We start from the raw sequence: 16436 nt of genomic DNA, 5'->3' as shown, positions 1-16436 counted from the left end.
CCCAGAGGGATAAAGAATAGGAAAGCTATCAGGGAAGGGGATGGAATACAGAGTTCTGGTGTTGGGAATTGTGTGGAGTTGTATCCCTCTTATTCCTATGGTTTTGTCAGTGTTTCCTTTTTTATTTTATTTTCCCTTTTGTTGCCCTTGTGTTTTTATTGTTGTTGTAGTTATTGTTGTTGTTATTGATGTCATCGTTGTTAGAAAGGACAGAGAGAAATGGAGAGAGGAGGGGAAGACAGAGAGGGGGACAGAAAGACAGACACCTGCAGACCTGCTTCACTGCCTGTGAAGCGATCCCTTTACAGGTGGGAAGTTGGGGGCTCGAACCAGGATCCTGACGCCCGTCCTTGAGCTTCCTGCCACATGCGCTTAACCTGCTGCGCTATCACCCACTTCCTGTGTTTCCTTTTTATAAAGAAAAATTTAAAAAATAATAAAGGAGCTGGGTGGTGGCACACTTGAGAAAGCACATATTATAATATACAAGAACCTGAGTTCAAGCCCCAGCCCCCCACCTGCAGTGAAGGGCTGCAGGTATTTCTCTCCCTTCCCTCTCAACTTCTCTCTATAAAGTAAAAAATAACAATAATAATACTCTATTAAAAGAAACTGTAATCTTTATTTTCCTGATGAGGAAACTGAAGCATAAACAGCAGAGTAAATTGGCATGGTCTTAAAGCTAATAAATAGCAGAACCTGGGTTAAATAAGGCTCAAACAAGAAACTTAAGGCATGCTGTTTACTGCTGCAGTACACTGAGAATTTAAGAAGGAAAAAAAAAAAAAGATAGTGAGTCAGACCACAGCACTGAACAACTTCCCTCAACTTCGTGGAGGCCAAACTCAAAGCTAGGTTGTACAGATGGCAAAAGCAGCACACTATCCAAGTAAGACATCAGTGTTCTGCTGGCCTGAAGTTTACTTTGATCTAGCCTTCCTTCTCCTCTTCCTTCTTTCCTTTCCCAGAGGACTACTCTGGCTTATGGTGCTGCCAGGGAGTGAGCCTGGGACCTGTGCTGCCTCAGCTACTGCACTACAGCTGGTGCTATCCCCTTACACTGCTTAGTTTCGACACTTTTAAGACCTAGAAGTGGCCTGGGAGATGGCATGGATGACTCTTAATCCTAAGGTCCTGTATTTGATCACCAGCGTTGCATATGCCAGAGTGAACCTCTGGTTCTTTCTCTTTCCTCCAACCTTCTCTCAATAAATAATAAAAGAAATATTGAAAATAAAGCAGTCTGGAAAGTGGCGCAGTGGAGTGTTGTGTTGGATTCTTAAGCATAAAGGCTAGAAGATAATTTCAGTTCTAGCTATGATATATATCTATGTTTATTTTGGATGGTGCCAGGGCCTCATAAATGTGCATTTCACCATTCCCAGACTTTTACTTTTTCTTCTTTTTTTTTTAAATTTCATTTATTTATTTTTGCCTCCAGGGTTATTGCTGGGGCTCGGTGCCTGCACTATGAATCCACTGCTCCTGGAGGCTATTTTTCCCATTTTGTTGCCCTTGTTGTTATGCTTGTTGTAGTTGTTATTGTTGTCATAGCTGTTGTTGTTGGAAAGGACAGAGAAATGAAGAGAGGAGGGGAAGACAGAGAGGAGGGGAGAAAGACAAGACACCGGAAGACCAGCGTCACCACTTGCGAAGCGATCTCCTGTAGGTGGGGAGCTGGGGGCTCGAACTGGGATCCTTATGTCGGCCCTTACGCTTTGCTTAACCTGCTGCACTAATGCCCGACTCCCACTTTTTCTTCTTAAAGATATACTTTTCTTTTTAAATAAATCGTTTATAACACTTCCATTTGTTTGTGGATTTGAAAGAAAGTGAGAGCACCAAATCATCACTCTGGTAGACATGATGCCAGAGACTGAACTTCGGACCTCATGCCTGAAAATCCACTGCTTCATCCACTGTGTTACATCCTGAGCAGCAACTATGCTTTCTTTTTCATTCTCTGTATTTCAGACATTACACAGAGAAGGAGAAACACAGTGGTAGTTTTCTGGTGTTGTGGCTCACTTTTACTTATTTGGTGCCAGGGCTTGAACTCAGAACATGAATGTGCCCTACCCAATGAGATAAATAATATATATATATATACACACACACACATATATATACACATATATATATTAATATTTATTTTCCCTTTTGTTGCCCTTGTTTTTTTTTTTAGTGTTGTAGTTATTGTTGTTGGATAGGACAGAGAGAAATGGAGAGAGGAGGGGAAGACAGAGAGGGGGAGAGAAAGATAGATACCTGCAGACCTGCTTTACTGCCTGTGAAGCGATTCCCCTACAGGTGGGGAGCCGGGTCTCGAACCAGGATCCTTACGCCGGTCCTTGAGCTTTGCGCCACGTGCACTTAACCCACTGCACTTCCACCGACTCCCGGGAAAAAAATTTTTTTTAAAAGAAGAAATACATTTTGGACCCAAGTGAAGTTTGGTTTAATGTGCAGCCTTATATTTATTTATTTTTGCTTTTAGATTTATATGTTTATGAGAGACAGGAGAAGAGAGAATACCAGATAATCACTCTGGCACAGATGATACATGGGCTTAAACTTGGGACCTCTGGCTTAAGAGTCCAACACTTCATCCACTACGCCACCTCCAGAGTCAGTAAAGTACAGGCATGTAAAATGGTTCAACTGGGAGTGGGAGAGGCAGTGGTGCAAGCAGTTGAGAGCACACAGTATCATGTGGAAGGACCTGGGTTTGAAGCCCTACTTTCCACCTATAGGGGGGATACTTCATAAACAGTAAAGCATCCAGTCTGTAGCTATCTCCCCCTATATCTTCTCCCTTCTCATTTTCTCTCTCTGTTCTAGCAAGGGGGTGGGGGAAAGGCTGCTAAGAGTGGTGAGTCATAAAGCCCCAGTGATAACTGTGGTGTCCAAAAAAAAAAAGTTAAACTGCCCATGACCCCACAATGTTGCTACTTCCACTGCTCCAGCTGAGGGAGGTAGGGCAAATGAGACCCAGATCTTTTGGGAGTGGGGGAGTGGCAAAGGGGATATGTATTAAATGGTCTGTAGGTGTCTTTCTCTCTCCCTCCCCTCTCAATTTCTCTGTCCAATAAAATAAAACAGGAAGAAGTGGCTGCCAGGAGCAGTGAATCTGTATTGCTGGCAGCTGAGCCCGTGATAACCCTGGTGGCAATAAAAAAATTTTAAAAGTGCTGGACTCTCAAATATGAGATCCTGGGTTGTTCTCATTTTTAATTCCCTTCCTCTAATAAATATGAGTTTCTACCATTCCTTCCAGATCCCTACCTGGTCCATTTTGCTGTAATCCACCTCTTCATCACTATCCACAGCCATGTCATCCATCCTAAAGAGAAGCAAGAGAGAGACCGAATGAGTAGCATCCACTACTCACAAAAGAGGCAATGCTACTTTGAGAAGCCAAAAATGGAACAGGTGAAACGGACACAAATTTCTGTGTTTCAGCTGAAACCTACCAAACTAAAGCACCATACCTAGGAAAGATTAGAATAACCACTCCGAGCCTAACATATAAAATGTGATTGAGTCTCAACAAATTGGCTCTCCACCACCCTCACACACACACCCCTCCTGACAACTTTTTAATCACCCTTATTTAATACAGTCTCACGTACGTGGCTGGGTAGCACTCAGCATAACTGTTAGACATCCCAAAGAAATCTCCCAACTGCTTCTTGTCTTCTGGCTTCTTCAACATACACTGTGTTAAGAAAGTAATTCTACCAATAGCAGAAAGCTTCAAGCAGTAAGGGTCAATGACTAGAAGCCTCCATAGGAAAACTCTTAAGAGAACTGTGAGCCTGAGTGGATCCTGGGAGGAAAGGGAATGATGACCTGATGTCTTTTCTGTGAAAGTTCAGCAAAAATGAAGAAAGTGGTGGTGGTGGTGGGAGGGGGTTGTGAGGTAGCTGGGAGATAGGCAGGAGGAGTTGGAATGAAAAGTGAACAGTTTCCCAGTTCGAGCTCCCGGCTCCCCACCTGCAGGGGAGTCGCTTCACAAGTGGTGAAGCAGTCTACAGGTGTCTATCTTTCTCTCCCCCCCGTCTTCCCCTAGTCTCTCCATTTCTCTCTGTCCTAACAACAATGACATCAATAACAACAATAATAACTATAACAATAAAACAACAAGGGCAACAAAAGGGAATAAATAAATAAATAGTGGGCAGATATATACAAATACAGACAGTTAAAAAAAAAAGAAAAACAAAAGTGAACAGTTCTCATGGTCTGGGAGGTGTGGCAGTGGATAAACCATTGAACCCTCAAGTATGAGGTCCTGAGTTCAATCCCCGGCAGCACATATACCAGAGTGATATCTGCTTCATTCTTTCTCTCCTTTCTCATTAATAAATAAAGTATTTTTTTAAAAAAAGTGTACAGTTCTCTAGAATCAGAAATATACTAATACAAAGGATCTGAGAGGGCCAGGTGGTGGCACATAATGTACACATTATGTACATTCTCAAGGACCCAGGTTCAAGTCCCTGCTCCCCACTTGCAGGAGGGAAGCTTCACAAGTGGTAAAGCAAGTCTACAGTTATCTTTCTCTCTCTCTCTCTCGGTCCCTTTCCATCTACCCCTTCTCACTCAATTTCTCCCTGTCCTATCAAATAAAGTAGAAAGGAAAAAGAAAAGAAAGAAAAGAAAAAAATGGCTGCCAGGATGAATGGATTAGTAGTGCTGGCACCAAACCCCAGTAATAACTATGGTGGCAATAAAAAATAAAGGATATGATTCAGTTCCTTCCCAGCCAGCAGAGCCAGCAAACTTTTCGTTGATAGACTTGATCAACTCCTTGGCAGATCCAGGTCCTAGTGGAAAGTGAAAGAGAATTCTGTTTAAAGTAAAGAAATCATAATCATTCCCCACAATTCAATGATTTATATAACTAACTTAAAACATTTTTTATATTTATTAATTCATTCCCTTTTGTTGTCCTTGTTGTTTTATCATTGTAGTTATTATTGATGTCATTGTTGGATAGGACTGAGAGAAATGTACCACCCTGGTTTCTATAACATTAAAGAGAAAAATATCTAGGGAAATAATATAATGATTATGCAAGACTTTCATGCCTGAGACACTGAGGACCTAGGTTCAATATCTAGGACAATAAGCCAGATCTGAGCAGTATTCTGGTAGATTTTCTGTATCTTTCTCTCAATAACTCTCATTAAAATAAAGTACAGGGAGTCGGGTGGTAGCACAGCAGGTTAAGTGCATGTGGCGCAAAGTGCAAGGAGCAGCATAAGGATCCTGGTTCGAGCCCCTGGCTCCCCACCTGCAGGGAAGTCGCTTCACAGGCAGTGAAGCAGGTGTGCAGGTATCTATCTTTCTCTTGCCCTTTCTGTCTTTCCCTCCTCGCTCCATTTCTCTCTGTCCAATGACGACATCAGTAACAACAATAAGAATAACTACAACAATAAAAAACAAGGGCAACAAAAGAGAAAATAAATAAATGAATATGAAAAAAAAAATTTTTTTTTAAAAAGTACATAAGGGGTCCAGGAGGTGGCACACGTGGCTCAAGCCACATATTTCAATGTGCAAGTGAAGAGTACTGCAGCTGTCTCTATCTCTATTTCCTCCTTTGCTCTCAATTTCTAATAAATAATTAAAACAATAAAATAAAATTTAAAAAAGCTTACTTATCTACTGAGAGAAACGTGGGGGGGGGGAGAAAAAGAAGCAAAGCATTACTCTGGCACATTGGGATGCTGATAATCAAACTCAGCTTGAAAGTTCAACACTTCATCCATTGCACCACCTCCTGGGCCATAGTGACATTTATAACATTTTCAAAACCAGAGATGTAGCCCAGGAGGTGGCAAAATGGATAGTGTTCAGTTCTCAAGTATGAGATCTCAAATTTAGTCCCTGGCATCACATATGCCAGAATGATGCTCTGGCTCTCTCTCCTTTTCATAAGTAAATAATAGTAATTTGTTTTTTTGCCACAAGGGTTATCAGTGGGACTCAGTGCCTGCACAACAACTCCACACTGTACTAGGTGGCCTTTTTCTCTTTTTCTTGGGGGGGGGGGGGAGGGCGAGAAGAGAGGATGAGAAGAGAAAGAAAGGGAGACACCTGTTAAGTAGCACTGCTCTACCACTTGTGAACCCTTCATTATACAAATTGGAGACCAGGTGCTTGAGTCCATGTCCTTATGCTTCATAACATTATCAATCTCTACTGGGTACCTTCCTGCCAAATCCTAATAAAAAAAGTCTTGTGATCGAGGAGATGGTGCAGTGGATAAAGCACTCAACTCTTAAGCAGGAGGTCCCAAGTGCAATCCCTGAAAGCACATGTACCAGAGTGATGCCTGGTTCTTTTTCTCTCCTCCTCCTATCTTCCTCATTAATAAATCAATAAAATATTCTAAAAAACAAACAAAAAATAAGTCTTAAAAATAAAGTCAAACAAAAGCAAGAGAATTTAGTGAACAAAAAAAAAGTTTGTGTAGTCCTGGGGATCAAGCCCTCATACACATGAAGGCATGCATTTTGCCACTGAGTTGCATCCCAAGTCTCAACAAAATTTTAATTAAATTCCAGCTGAGAATGAGTTTTGGCAGACATGGGTAGGTTGCTCAGAGTATTTACTGGATCAATCTTCTCACATTCTCAGAATCCCACAGATGGAAGAATTTTAGTTAACAGAACAAATATGCTCTGGTATTGCCCAGGAAGATAGAGGGACCGTGATATTCACGTCTATTCCATACAGTAACACAGAGACCTTACAGGAACTCAGCCGTTCCCCAGTCACATCCTTGCTAGTGCAGGGAAAACAGAACTTTGAGATCCTATGCAAAATGCCTTGCAAACAACTCACCTTTGTCAACATCCATGGGCTAAAAAAAAAAAAAAGAGGTGAGTGTCTACATGACTGATTCCTACTTACCCTCCACCCCCAGGACAAGATAAAATCCTTACCACCAGCCCAAGCACATTTGTAGGATGGTTCCTACACTGGAAGAATTCATCTAGTTGCTTCTATGGAACTCTGAGGCACAGCTCCACCATCTGGTACCAGGGGCCCACATCTCTCACCTCATCATCTACTTTTGGCTTTTCAAAGTAACTGTGTCTCTTCTTCTCCTCTTCTCTCTCTCGGTCCCGCTCACGTTCCCGCTCTCTGTCACGTTCTCGCTCCCGCTCTCTGTCACGGTCTCTGTCCCGATCACGTTCCCGTTCCCGGTATCTCTCCCGCTCCTTGTCTCGAGGTGTCTTGGTAGTGGAGGGCACATAATCCCCAATGTCTTCAAAGATACTAGGAAAACAGAGATCATTTCTCTACATTCTTAGACCAACAGCTCCCCAAAAATGCCAATGGTGAAAACCACAGTCCCAGTTCCTTCAGATCAGGTGGCAAGAAAGAAGATACATACTTCATGTCAGCCTCGGGGGGTTTCTTCTCTTCCAGCTTTCCTAAAATGTAGAGAAAAGCAAGGAAAGCACGTATAATATAATGCTACTCAGCCTCACCATGCTCTTCAGTTCTCAACGTCCCCTTAAAAAATCTGTTTAGGGGGCCAGGCGGTAGTGTAGCAGGTTAAGCACACATGGTACACAGTGCAAGGACTGATGTAAGGATCTCAGTTTGAGCCACCAGCTCCCCACATGCAGGGGGGGTTGCTTCACGAGTGGTGAAGCAGGTCTATAGGTGTCTTTCTCTCGCCCCTCCGCTCTCAATTTCTGTCTGTCCTATCCAAAAACAACAGCAATAACAACAATAGCAGTAATAATAATAAGGGCAACAAAATGGGAAAAATGGCCTCCAGGAGCAGTGGACTTGTAGTGCTGGCACCAAGTCCCAGCGATAACTCTAGAGGGGAAAAAAAAAATCTTCTGTTTAGAACCTGGAGTTGGGGGTGGTGAAAGTAGGCATAAAACTTTGCTGGTGGATGTGATGTAGAAAAAAAATCCCCCTGGGAGTTGGGCAGTAGCGTAGTGGGTTAAGCGCACGTGACACAAAGTGCAAGGACAGGCCTAAGGATCCCAGTTCGAGCCCCCGGCTCCCCACCTGCAGGGGAGTCGCTTCAGAAGCAGTGAAGCAGGTCTGCAGGTGTCTTTCTCTCCCCCTCTGTCTTCCCCTTCTCTCTCCATTTCTCTCTGTCCTATCCAACAATGACAACATTAATAACAACAATAACTACAACAACAATGAAAATCAAGGGCAACAAAAGGGAAAATAAATAAATATTTAAAAAATTTTAAAAAGGGTAACAAAAAAGGGGAATAAATAAATATTTTAAAAAATTGTTTTAGGGAGTCAGGTGGTAGCGCAGCGGGTTAAGTGCACGTGGCACAAGGCGGAAGGATCAGTGGAAGGATCCTGGTTCGAGCCCCCAGCTCCCTACCTGCACGGGAGTCGCTTCACAGGCAGTAAAGCAGGTCTGCAGGTGTCTATCTTTCTCTTCCCCTCTCTGTCTTCCCCTCCTCTCTCCATTTCTCTCTGTCCTATCCAACAACGACGACATCAACAATAACTACAACACTAAAACAACAAGGGCAACAAAAGGGAATAAATATATTTTTTTTTAATTTAAATTCCTCACATAATCTAATAATCTTATAAACTAAACCACTGATAAAATGTTATAAAAACGGAAAGAAAAAATGGGACAACAGCTACCCATATTCTCTTCTTCTCATGCTTCAAAGTTAATCACTGCCTCCTGCATGGGTCAAATAGAAACTTGCCAATGCTCCACTGCTCCCATTTGTCCCTGCTCCCTAGGACCTCCTAGTGTTCTGGTGATAGAAAGCTCCAGGACACTTGGGATCCATCCCCAAGAATCCTCCAGGAATAAGGTTCCTCTCCCTAAACCTTCAAGTTACCTTTATCCTTTTTTTTGAGCTTCTTATTGCGGGTTCCTTGCCTCAAGTAGGAAAGGATCTGGGTGAGCTTGCTGATGACAATGTCATTTGTAGTCAATGTAGTCTGGGCCTAAAAATCCCAAAAAGCATATTATTCCATTAAGCAGGAATCTCTTCATTTAGTCATTCACTCACTTAAAATAGAGGATAAATTACCATTCGCAAGAAGATGGAGGTGTTGTCTTATAGAATATTCCAGAGATGAAAAAGCAGTTTGCACAAAAGTTCAAACCAAAAGTAAATCTACAATATTGAAAAAAGTAAAGATAATTACAGAACAAGGAAACACGGTGGGGAAAAAAAAAAAAAAAAAAAGACTGCAAAAGCTAGATGTTCCAAGGCTCATATGCCAAAGAAAGATTTTGCTTTTTTACCCAAACAATGAAAACCAACTGAAAGCTCCTCTCCCCACCCTCACTCCAATCGCTGATCATCTCTGGTTTATAGTGGTGCCAGAATTTGAACATGGGAATGTTGAGGTTTCTGGCATGAAAGTATTTTCATATAACAACTAAGCTATATCCCCAACCCTGAAAGCTTCTAAACTATGGTGAGACAAAACTGTTTGTTCTACAACAGATGAGTGCTAAGAAAGTTGTGGCATATATTCAAAATGGAATATTGTACTCAGTTATTAAAAATGGTGATTTCACTTTCTTCACATCATCTTGGATAGAGCTTGAAGGAATAATCATGTTAAGTGAGATAAGTCAGAAAGAGAAGCATGAACATGGGATGATAGAAGTTGAAAAATCTTACCATGATGTCAACCTGACTTCCTTAGGCAGACAACCTCACCAATGTGTCCCCAAACCCCACCTCTCCAGAGATTTACCCCACTAAGGAGAGAGAGAGAGAGACAGGCTGAGAATATGGGTCGACCTGTCAACACCCATGTCCAGTGGAGAAGCAATTACAGAATCCAGAGCTCCTACCTTCTGAATCCCATATATATTTTTGCCTCCAGGGTTATCACTGAGGTATGGTGACTGCCCTAAGAATCCATTGCTCCCGGAGGCCATTTTTCCCATTTTTGTTGCCCTTGTTATTATTGTTGGATAGGACAGAGAGAAACTGGTAGGGGAGGGGAAGACAGAGAAGGGGAGAGAAAGATAAGATGTTGTTTTCGCCGGGCTAGGTTGTTTTCGCCGGGCTAGCTTCACGGGCGGGTAACAGACGACCAGGGACTCATGGTTGAGCTGTAGGCAGTATCTCTTTATTCATGCAGGACGCAGCACAATCTAAGCCGAGCTAAGCTAAACTCAAGGTACCCCAAAACTCACAATGCTGTCTTTATATATACTTGCCAAGTAGGGTGGAAACAGGATGTGACATAGAGAGGGTGGAGAGAAAAGTGACTGGTGAAAATCAGAGTGTGACAAGGAGGGGGCAGAGCAGGCGAGAATCCTATCACTGAACCACCAATGCCCTGGAGAGAGTGCTTTATGTAAATGTAAAAGTGATTTATGTAAATAGACCAAAGCTTTGAATGGGATTAAATCTATCCCTATATAGGCATATGGTTAAGCAGAAGCCAGGGGGAGCTGGCATACTATCCAACAATAAGACACCTGCAGACCTGCTTCATTGCTTGTGAAGTGACCTCCCTGTAGGTGGGGAACTGGGGTCTCAAACAGGGATCCTTGCGTCAGTCGTTGCACTTTGAGCCATGCACACTTAACCCATTGCGAAACCGTTTGGCCCACCTTCTCCCCATAGAGACCATTGATCCATACTCCCAGAGGGATATAGAATAGGGAATTTTCCAATGGAGGGGATGGGATATAGCACTCTGGTGATGGGAAATGTACCCCTCTTATTCCCCAATCTTGTTGATCATTATTAAATCCTAAAAATAATAAAGAAGTTGAAAGTAAGAAAACACAAAGCAGAACTTGGACTGGGTTTGGTGTATTGCACCAAAGTTAAAAGACTCTGGGGTGGGGGTAAGGGTTCAGGTTCTGGAACATGATGGCAGAAGAGGACCTAGAGGGGAATTGTTACATGGAGAACTGAGAAATGCTACACATGTACTGTATTTTACTGTTGACTATAAACCTTTAATTCCCAATAAAGAGAGAGAGAGAGAAGAAAAAATTTTCCTGTAAGAAAAAAAAAGTGTGTTGTGACCTGGAAGATGGCAGTGACTAGAACTTTAGAGTAAAAGGCATGAGGTGCTGAGTTTGATTCCTATAGTCACATGTGCCAGACTGATGTTCTGGTTCTCTCTCCTCTTTTTTTTCTCATGTTAGTAAGTCTTTTTTAAAAAAGGTGTTATTAAGGCACAAAAGGGAAAATAAATAAAAATAAAATTTAAAAATAATAAAATAATTTTTAAAAAAACGTGTTATTTTAGAGATTTCCCTGGTTATACATTGAAATCTGGATGGAAAGTGGGAAGGGAAGATTAGAGGAACCGATAGCTAAAGAATACAGGTTTTTGGGAATTGGGCAGCAGGTTAAGGGCACGTGGCGCCAAGCTCAAGGACCTGTGTAAGGACCCCAGTTTGAGCCCCGGATTCCCACCTGCAGGGGAGTCGTTCCATAAGCGGTGAGGCAGGTCTGCATGTGTCTGTCTTTACCTCCCTCCTCTGTCTTCCCCTACTCTCTCCATTTCTCTCTGTCTTATCCAACAACATCATCATCAATAACAACAACAATAATTACTACAACAGTAAAACAACAAGGGCAACAAAAGGGAATAGATTAAAAAAATTGAAAAAAATTAAGAATACAGGTTTTTTTTTGTATACAACAAAAATGTTTTACTATTCTTATAATGATTGCATGACTCTATAAAGGTACACTATAAAAAAGAAAACTGGGTTATAGCAACTGAGAAAGTTTGGTGCTAAGTATGTTGGTGTTAAATCAGTGGTGCTATGTCTGTAGGTGTTGCCATGTGCACAGTAGTGCACTGAACAAATCTTTATTTCTTCAACAAAGAATCACACCGACCAAAATAATCAGCATACCCACTTAAAAAGGGAAAGCGGAACATATTTTCAAGAATTAGCACGTATTTTTGTTCATTTTTTTTTATAGTTTGTTCCTGAGGCACATGTTCATCTACAGAAGAATGTCCCAATTTCACTTTAATTTGAAGAACTTATAAAGAAAGCAGATTTCCCATGTGTAGTGAGTTTGAATCTAATAGTGGTGTAATCCATCATGTCCTAAATTCATTCCTTTCTATATTGTACCAGTGAATAAACATAACAGGTGCAAATTTATATTAAGAAAAGCTTTTCAGCAATTGCAACAATTTCACCCTAGTACATATAGGTTGAACCAAATGAATTAAAAGCAGTCCTGTTAGTCATAAGAAACAATTATGTGGAAAACTGGGAAATAGTATGCATGTACAGACTACTGTATTTGTCAACTGTAAACCATTAATCCCCCAATAAAGAAATTAAAAATAAATAAAAATTTAAAAAGAAAAAACAAACGGCTCAAAATTAAAAGAGAAAGAAAGGAAGGGAGGTGGCCCATGTCTACAGCCTTAGGGGAACTGTGGATTGCAGTGGGGAAAGTGAAGAATCAGAACTCTAGTAGCGGGGGAAAAAAAAGAAAGGGAGGGAAGGAAGGGAAGGGGGGGAATAAAAAAAAAAGTCAGTCAAGGCAGTGGTTAGTGTTGGATTCTCAAGCATAAAGTCACAAGTTCAGTGGTCCGGGAGGTGGCACAGTGATAAAGCTTTGGACTCTCAAGCATGAGGTCCTGAGTTCGATCCCCGGCAGCACATGTACTAGAGTGATGTCTGGTTCTTTCTCTCTCCTCCTATCTTTCTCATAAATAAATAAAATCTCTAGAAAAAAAAAAAAAAAAGTCACAAGTTCAATCCTCAGTATCTCATGTGCCAGAGTGACTCTCTGGTTCTCCTCTTTTGGCCTTTCCTACGCTTAAAAAAAACACAAAACGGGTCCCAGTAGCGCAGCGGGTTAAGCACACATGGCGCACAGCCCAAGGACCTGTGTAAGGATCCCAGTTCGAGCCCCCGGCTCCCCACCTGAGGGGAGTCGCTTCACAGGCAGTGAAGCAGGTCTGTGGGTGTCTCTCTTTCTCTCCCCCTCTCTGTCTTCCCCCTTCTCTCCATTTCTCTCTGTCCTATCCAACAACGACAACAACAATAATAACTACAACAATAAAACAAGGGCAACAAAAGGGAATAAGTAAATAAAAAAATTTAAAAAAACCACAAGAGCACCCAGAGAGAGAGAGAAGGAAAAGGAGAGGGATATAGAGGTAGCTATGATGTTGTATGTGGCTTAGAGGGGAAAAGAGATTGAAACAGAAAAAGAAGGGGCAACTATATATAAATGTGGACAGTCGTAGAGAAGATGCTTGGCCCATGTCTACAACTTTAGGGGAACTGTGGTAGATTGCAATAGGGAGAGTGAAGATTCACAACTCTGGTGGTGGAAATGGTGTGGATACAAACCCATCGACATGCAACCCTGTAATACAAAATTAAAAAAATAAAATGGGGGAGGGAGGGCCTGGAGAAACAGCATAATGGTTATGAAAAAGACTTTCCTATCAATGTATACTCCTATCAATTTGTAGTCATATAAATCACTATTTAATTAATATGAGAGAATTAAAAAAAAGACTTTCATGCCTGAGGTTCTAAGGTCTCCGCTCAAACCCCAGCACCACCATAAGCCAGAGCTGAGCAATGCTCTGATATTAATAAAAGATGGGGGTAGAAGGTGAAGGAATTCACTTAGTGTGCTGCTTTGCCATGCATATGACCAGTTTCAAGCACAGCCACCACTGCATTGAAGGAAGTTTTTGTGCTGTGGCTTCTTTCACTCTCTGTCTCTACCTCTGTGTTAAAGGGGAGTGCGGGGAGGATATGTTATGTTTCTCTAAATAAGAAAAATAAATGACTTACTGAAAGGAACTAGCCAACTACTGGAAATAAAAAAGCCAACTAGGAGATTCCTTTGATTATTTCAATAAAAGACGATGGTTTAGTCTGAGATGGTACTAGCGGACTTGAGGGGGGAAAAAAAACCAGATCTGACTGAGAGATAGAAGATTAAAAGTAGGATGTGGGTAGACAGCATAAAGGTCATTCAAACCGACTCTCATACCTGAGGTTCCAAAGTCCTAGGTTCAATCCCCCATACCACCATAAACCAGAGCTGAGCAGTGCTCTGGTTAAAAAAAAAAAAAAGATGAAAAAAGTAGACTTAACAGTGATGGATTAACTGTGACACCTAGAAGACCAGGGAGATGGTTCTGCCAGGGAGAGTACAGGACTGGTGTGCAGCCCTAGCTTTGATGCCCAGAACCAGATGTTAGAGTAGAACAGTGCCCTGGTCTGTGTCATAAAATCATTAACTAATTTTTAAAAATCTTGTATCACATGTATGATTTCAAGTCTTGGGGCTACTTTTTCATTATTTTCACTTCAGATAGACAGAGAAAGGGACAAACACAACAAAACTAGAGCTTCTCCCAGTGTCATGGCATTCACATAAAGTGCCAAGGCCATAACCTGGGTTGTACATATAGCGAGGACCAATTCTACCAGGTCAGTTACCTTCCTGCCCCAAAGTGGAAGAAGAAAAAAAAAAAGTATGAGGTAGATAAAGCACAAGGCAGGTTGACTCCCAGGTTTGAAGTTCAGGAGATCAGATAGGCTCTTAGTACTTGGATCACAGGAGTCAGGTGGTAGTGCAGTGGGTTAAGCGCAGGTGGCACAAAGTACAAGAACCGGCATAAAGATCCTGGTTTGAGCCCCCAGATCCCCATCTGCAGGGAAGTCGCTTCACAGGTGGTGAAGCAGGTCTGCAGGTATCTGTCTTTCCTCCTCTCTGTCTTCCCCTCCTCTCTCCATTTCTCTCTGTCCTATCCAACAACATCAATAACAACAACAATAATAACTACAACAGTAAAACAAGGGCAATAAAAAGGAATAAATAAATTAATAAATAAAAATAAAGAACTTGGATCACTCACCTCCATGGTGGGGCAATCAGCCTTGCTGCGAATAAGAGTAGTAGGGATGTCTGTGTCCGCATACTCATCATCTAGGTCCACAACGTAGGCCATGCGGCCTGGAAGGAACAGCTCATTCCGCTCATATGCCTTACTCTTGAAGAGCATGCGGTAAACATTTCGACCTAGAAAAAGAGAGCGAGCAACAAGTAGCTAATGAAACATTGCTGAGGAAGTTTCCTGATCCCAGACTTTTTGATATTCATTGGTAAAATTTTTGTTGATTTTCCTTAAAACTTCTGTGTTTAAGAAACATGGTGTGGTTGACTGTAAACAGGTGACCCAGTAAGTAAGGTCCTAGGAACACTTTTTTTTGTCACAACTCTCTCCCTCTTAAGGCAGAAGTATGAGATGTCCAGAGTTAAAATTACTAGCCCACAGGCCTTGGATTATACAAAATACATATATATATATAACTCTGACCTCTGGCTATTTTCCTGAAAGTTTTGGGGTTTGTGCATAAGAGTGACCTGATTATTTATTGAAGTGTCAGAGAATTGCTCTTGACTTAATGACATTCAGACAAAGACTACTGTAATCAAGGTTTAACATATTGTTGTCTCCCATACCTTGAAAGTAATTTGTGCTTCTTCAGTTATTCCTGGATTGTTTTACCTAAAAGTATCTTTGATCTTCCTGTTTCTTCTGATGTGATTTTTTTTTTTTTAAATCCCCAGGGTTATTGCTGGGGCTCAGTGCCTGCACTACAAATCCACTGCTCTTGGAGTCTATTTTTTTCCCCTTTTGTTGCCCTTGTTGTTTTTCGTTGTTATTGCTGTTGTTATTGCTGTTATTGTTGGATAGGACAGAGAGAAATCGAGATAGGAAGGGAAGACAGAGAGGGGGAGAGAAAGATACCTGCAGACCCGCTTCACCACTTGTGAAGCGACCCTTCTGCAAGTGGGGAGCTGGGGGCTCAAATGGGATCCTTAGGCTGGTCCTTGTGCTTTGTGCCATGTGCACTTAATCCAGGCCCCGATTTCTTTTTTTTTTTGCCTCCAGGGTTATTGCTGGGGCTCGGGGCCTGCACTATGAATCCACTACTTCTGGAGGCCACCTTTTACCTTTTGTTGCCCTTGCTGTTTATCACTGTTGTTTATATTATTGTTGTTGTTATTGCTGTCATTGTCATTGGATAGGACAGAGAGAAACTGAGAGATGAGGGGAAGACAGAGAGGGGGAGAGAAAGACAAACACCTACAGACCTGTTCCACTGCTTGTGAAGCAACCCTCCTGCACGTGGGGAGCTGGGGGCTCGAACCAGAACCCTTAAGCCTGTCCTTGCGCTTCACACGTGCGCTTAACCCGCTGCACTACTGCAGGACCCCCGAAGTGATGTGATTTTATCAATAAATACTCTGCAAAGAGTTTTTTTTTAATTTTTAAAATTTGTTCATTTATTTTCCCTTTTGTTGCCCTTGTTGTTATAGTTATTACTGTTGTTATTGAAGTCATCGTTATTGGATAGGACAGAGAGAAATGGAGAAAGGAGGGGGAGAGAAAGACACCTGCAGACCTGCTTC

At 41.9% G+C, this 16436-nt stretch overlaps 1 protein-coding gene across 2 annotated transcripts in view; it reads right to left on the bottom strand.

The window, feature by feature from the left end:
* Window positions 1–16436, bottom strand: part of IK (IK cytokine) — a 32127-nt gene that overhangs the window by 3616 nt on the left and 12075 nt on the right. The window contains exons 9-16 of one of the 2 annotated variants that reach the window (XM_007517512.3): window positions 14875–15038; window positions 8865–8973; window positions 7412–7451; window positions 7074–7293; window positions 6856–6874; window positions 4751–4829; window positions 3633–3713; window positions 3286–3343 (exon numbers count right to left, since the gene is read on the bottom strand). In XM_007517512.3, the coding sequence (XP_007517574.1) occupies window positions 3286–3343; window positions 3633–3713; window positions 4751–4829; window positions 6856–6874; window positions 7074–7293; window positions 7412–7451; window positions 8865–8973; window positions 14875–15038 (770 nt within the window). Of the gene's footprint in view, window positions 1–3285; window positions 3344–3632; window positions 3721–4750; window positions 4830–6855; window positions 6875–7073; window positions 7294–7411; window positions 7452–8864; window positions 8974–14874; window positions 15039–16436 lie in introns of both variants that reach the window. The other variant, XM_060179358.1, reaches the window with a different exon arrangement.

The sequence above is a fragment of the Erinaceus europaeus genome, chromosome 2, assembly GCF_950295315.1.
Source record: "Erinaceus europaeus chromosome 2, mEriEur2.1, whole genome shotgun sequence".
In the NCBI taxonomy this organism is placed as follows: Eukaryota; Metazoa; Chordata; class Mammalia; order Eulipotyphla; family Erinaceidae; genus Erinaceus; species Erinaceus europaeus.
This window is presented reverse-complemented; position numbering and strand designations above follow the sequence as displayed.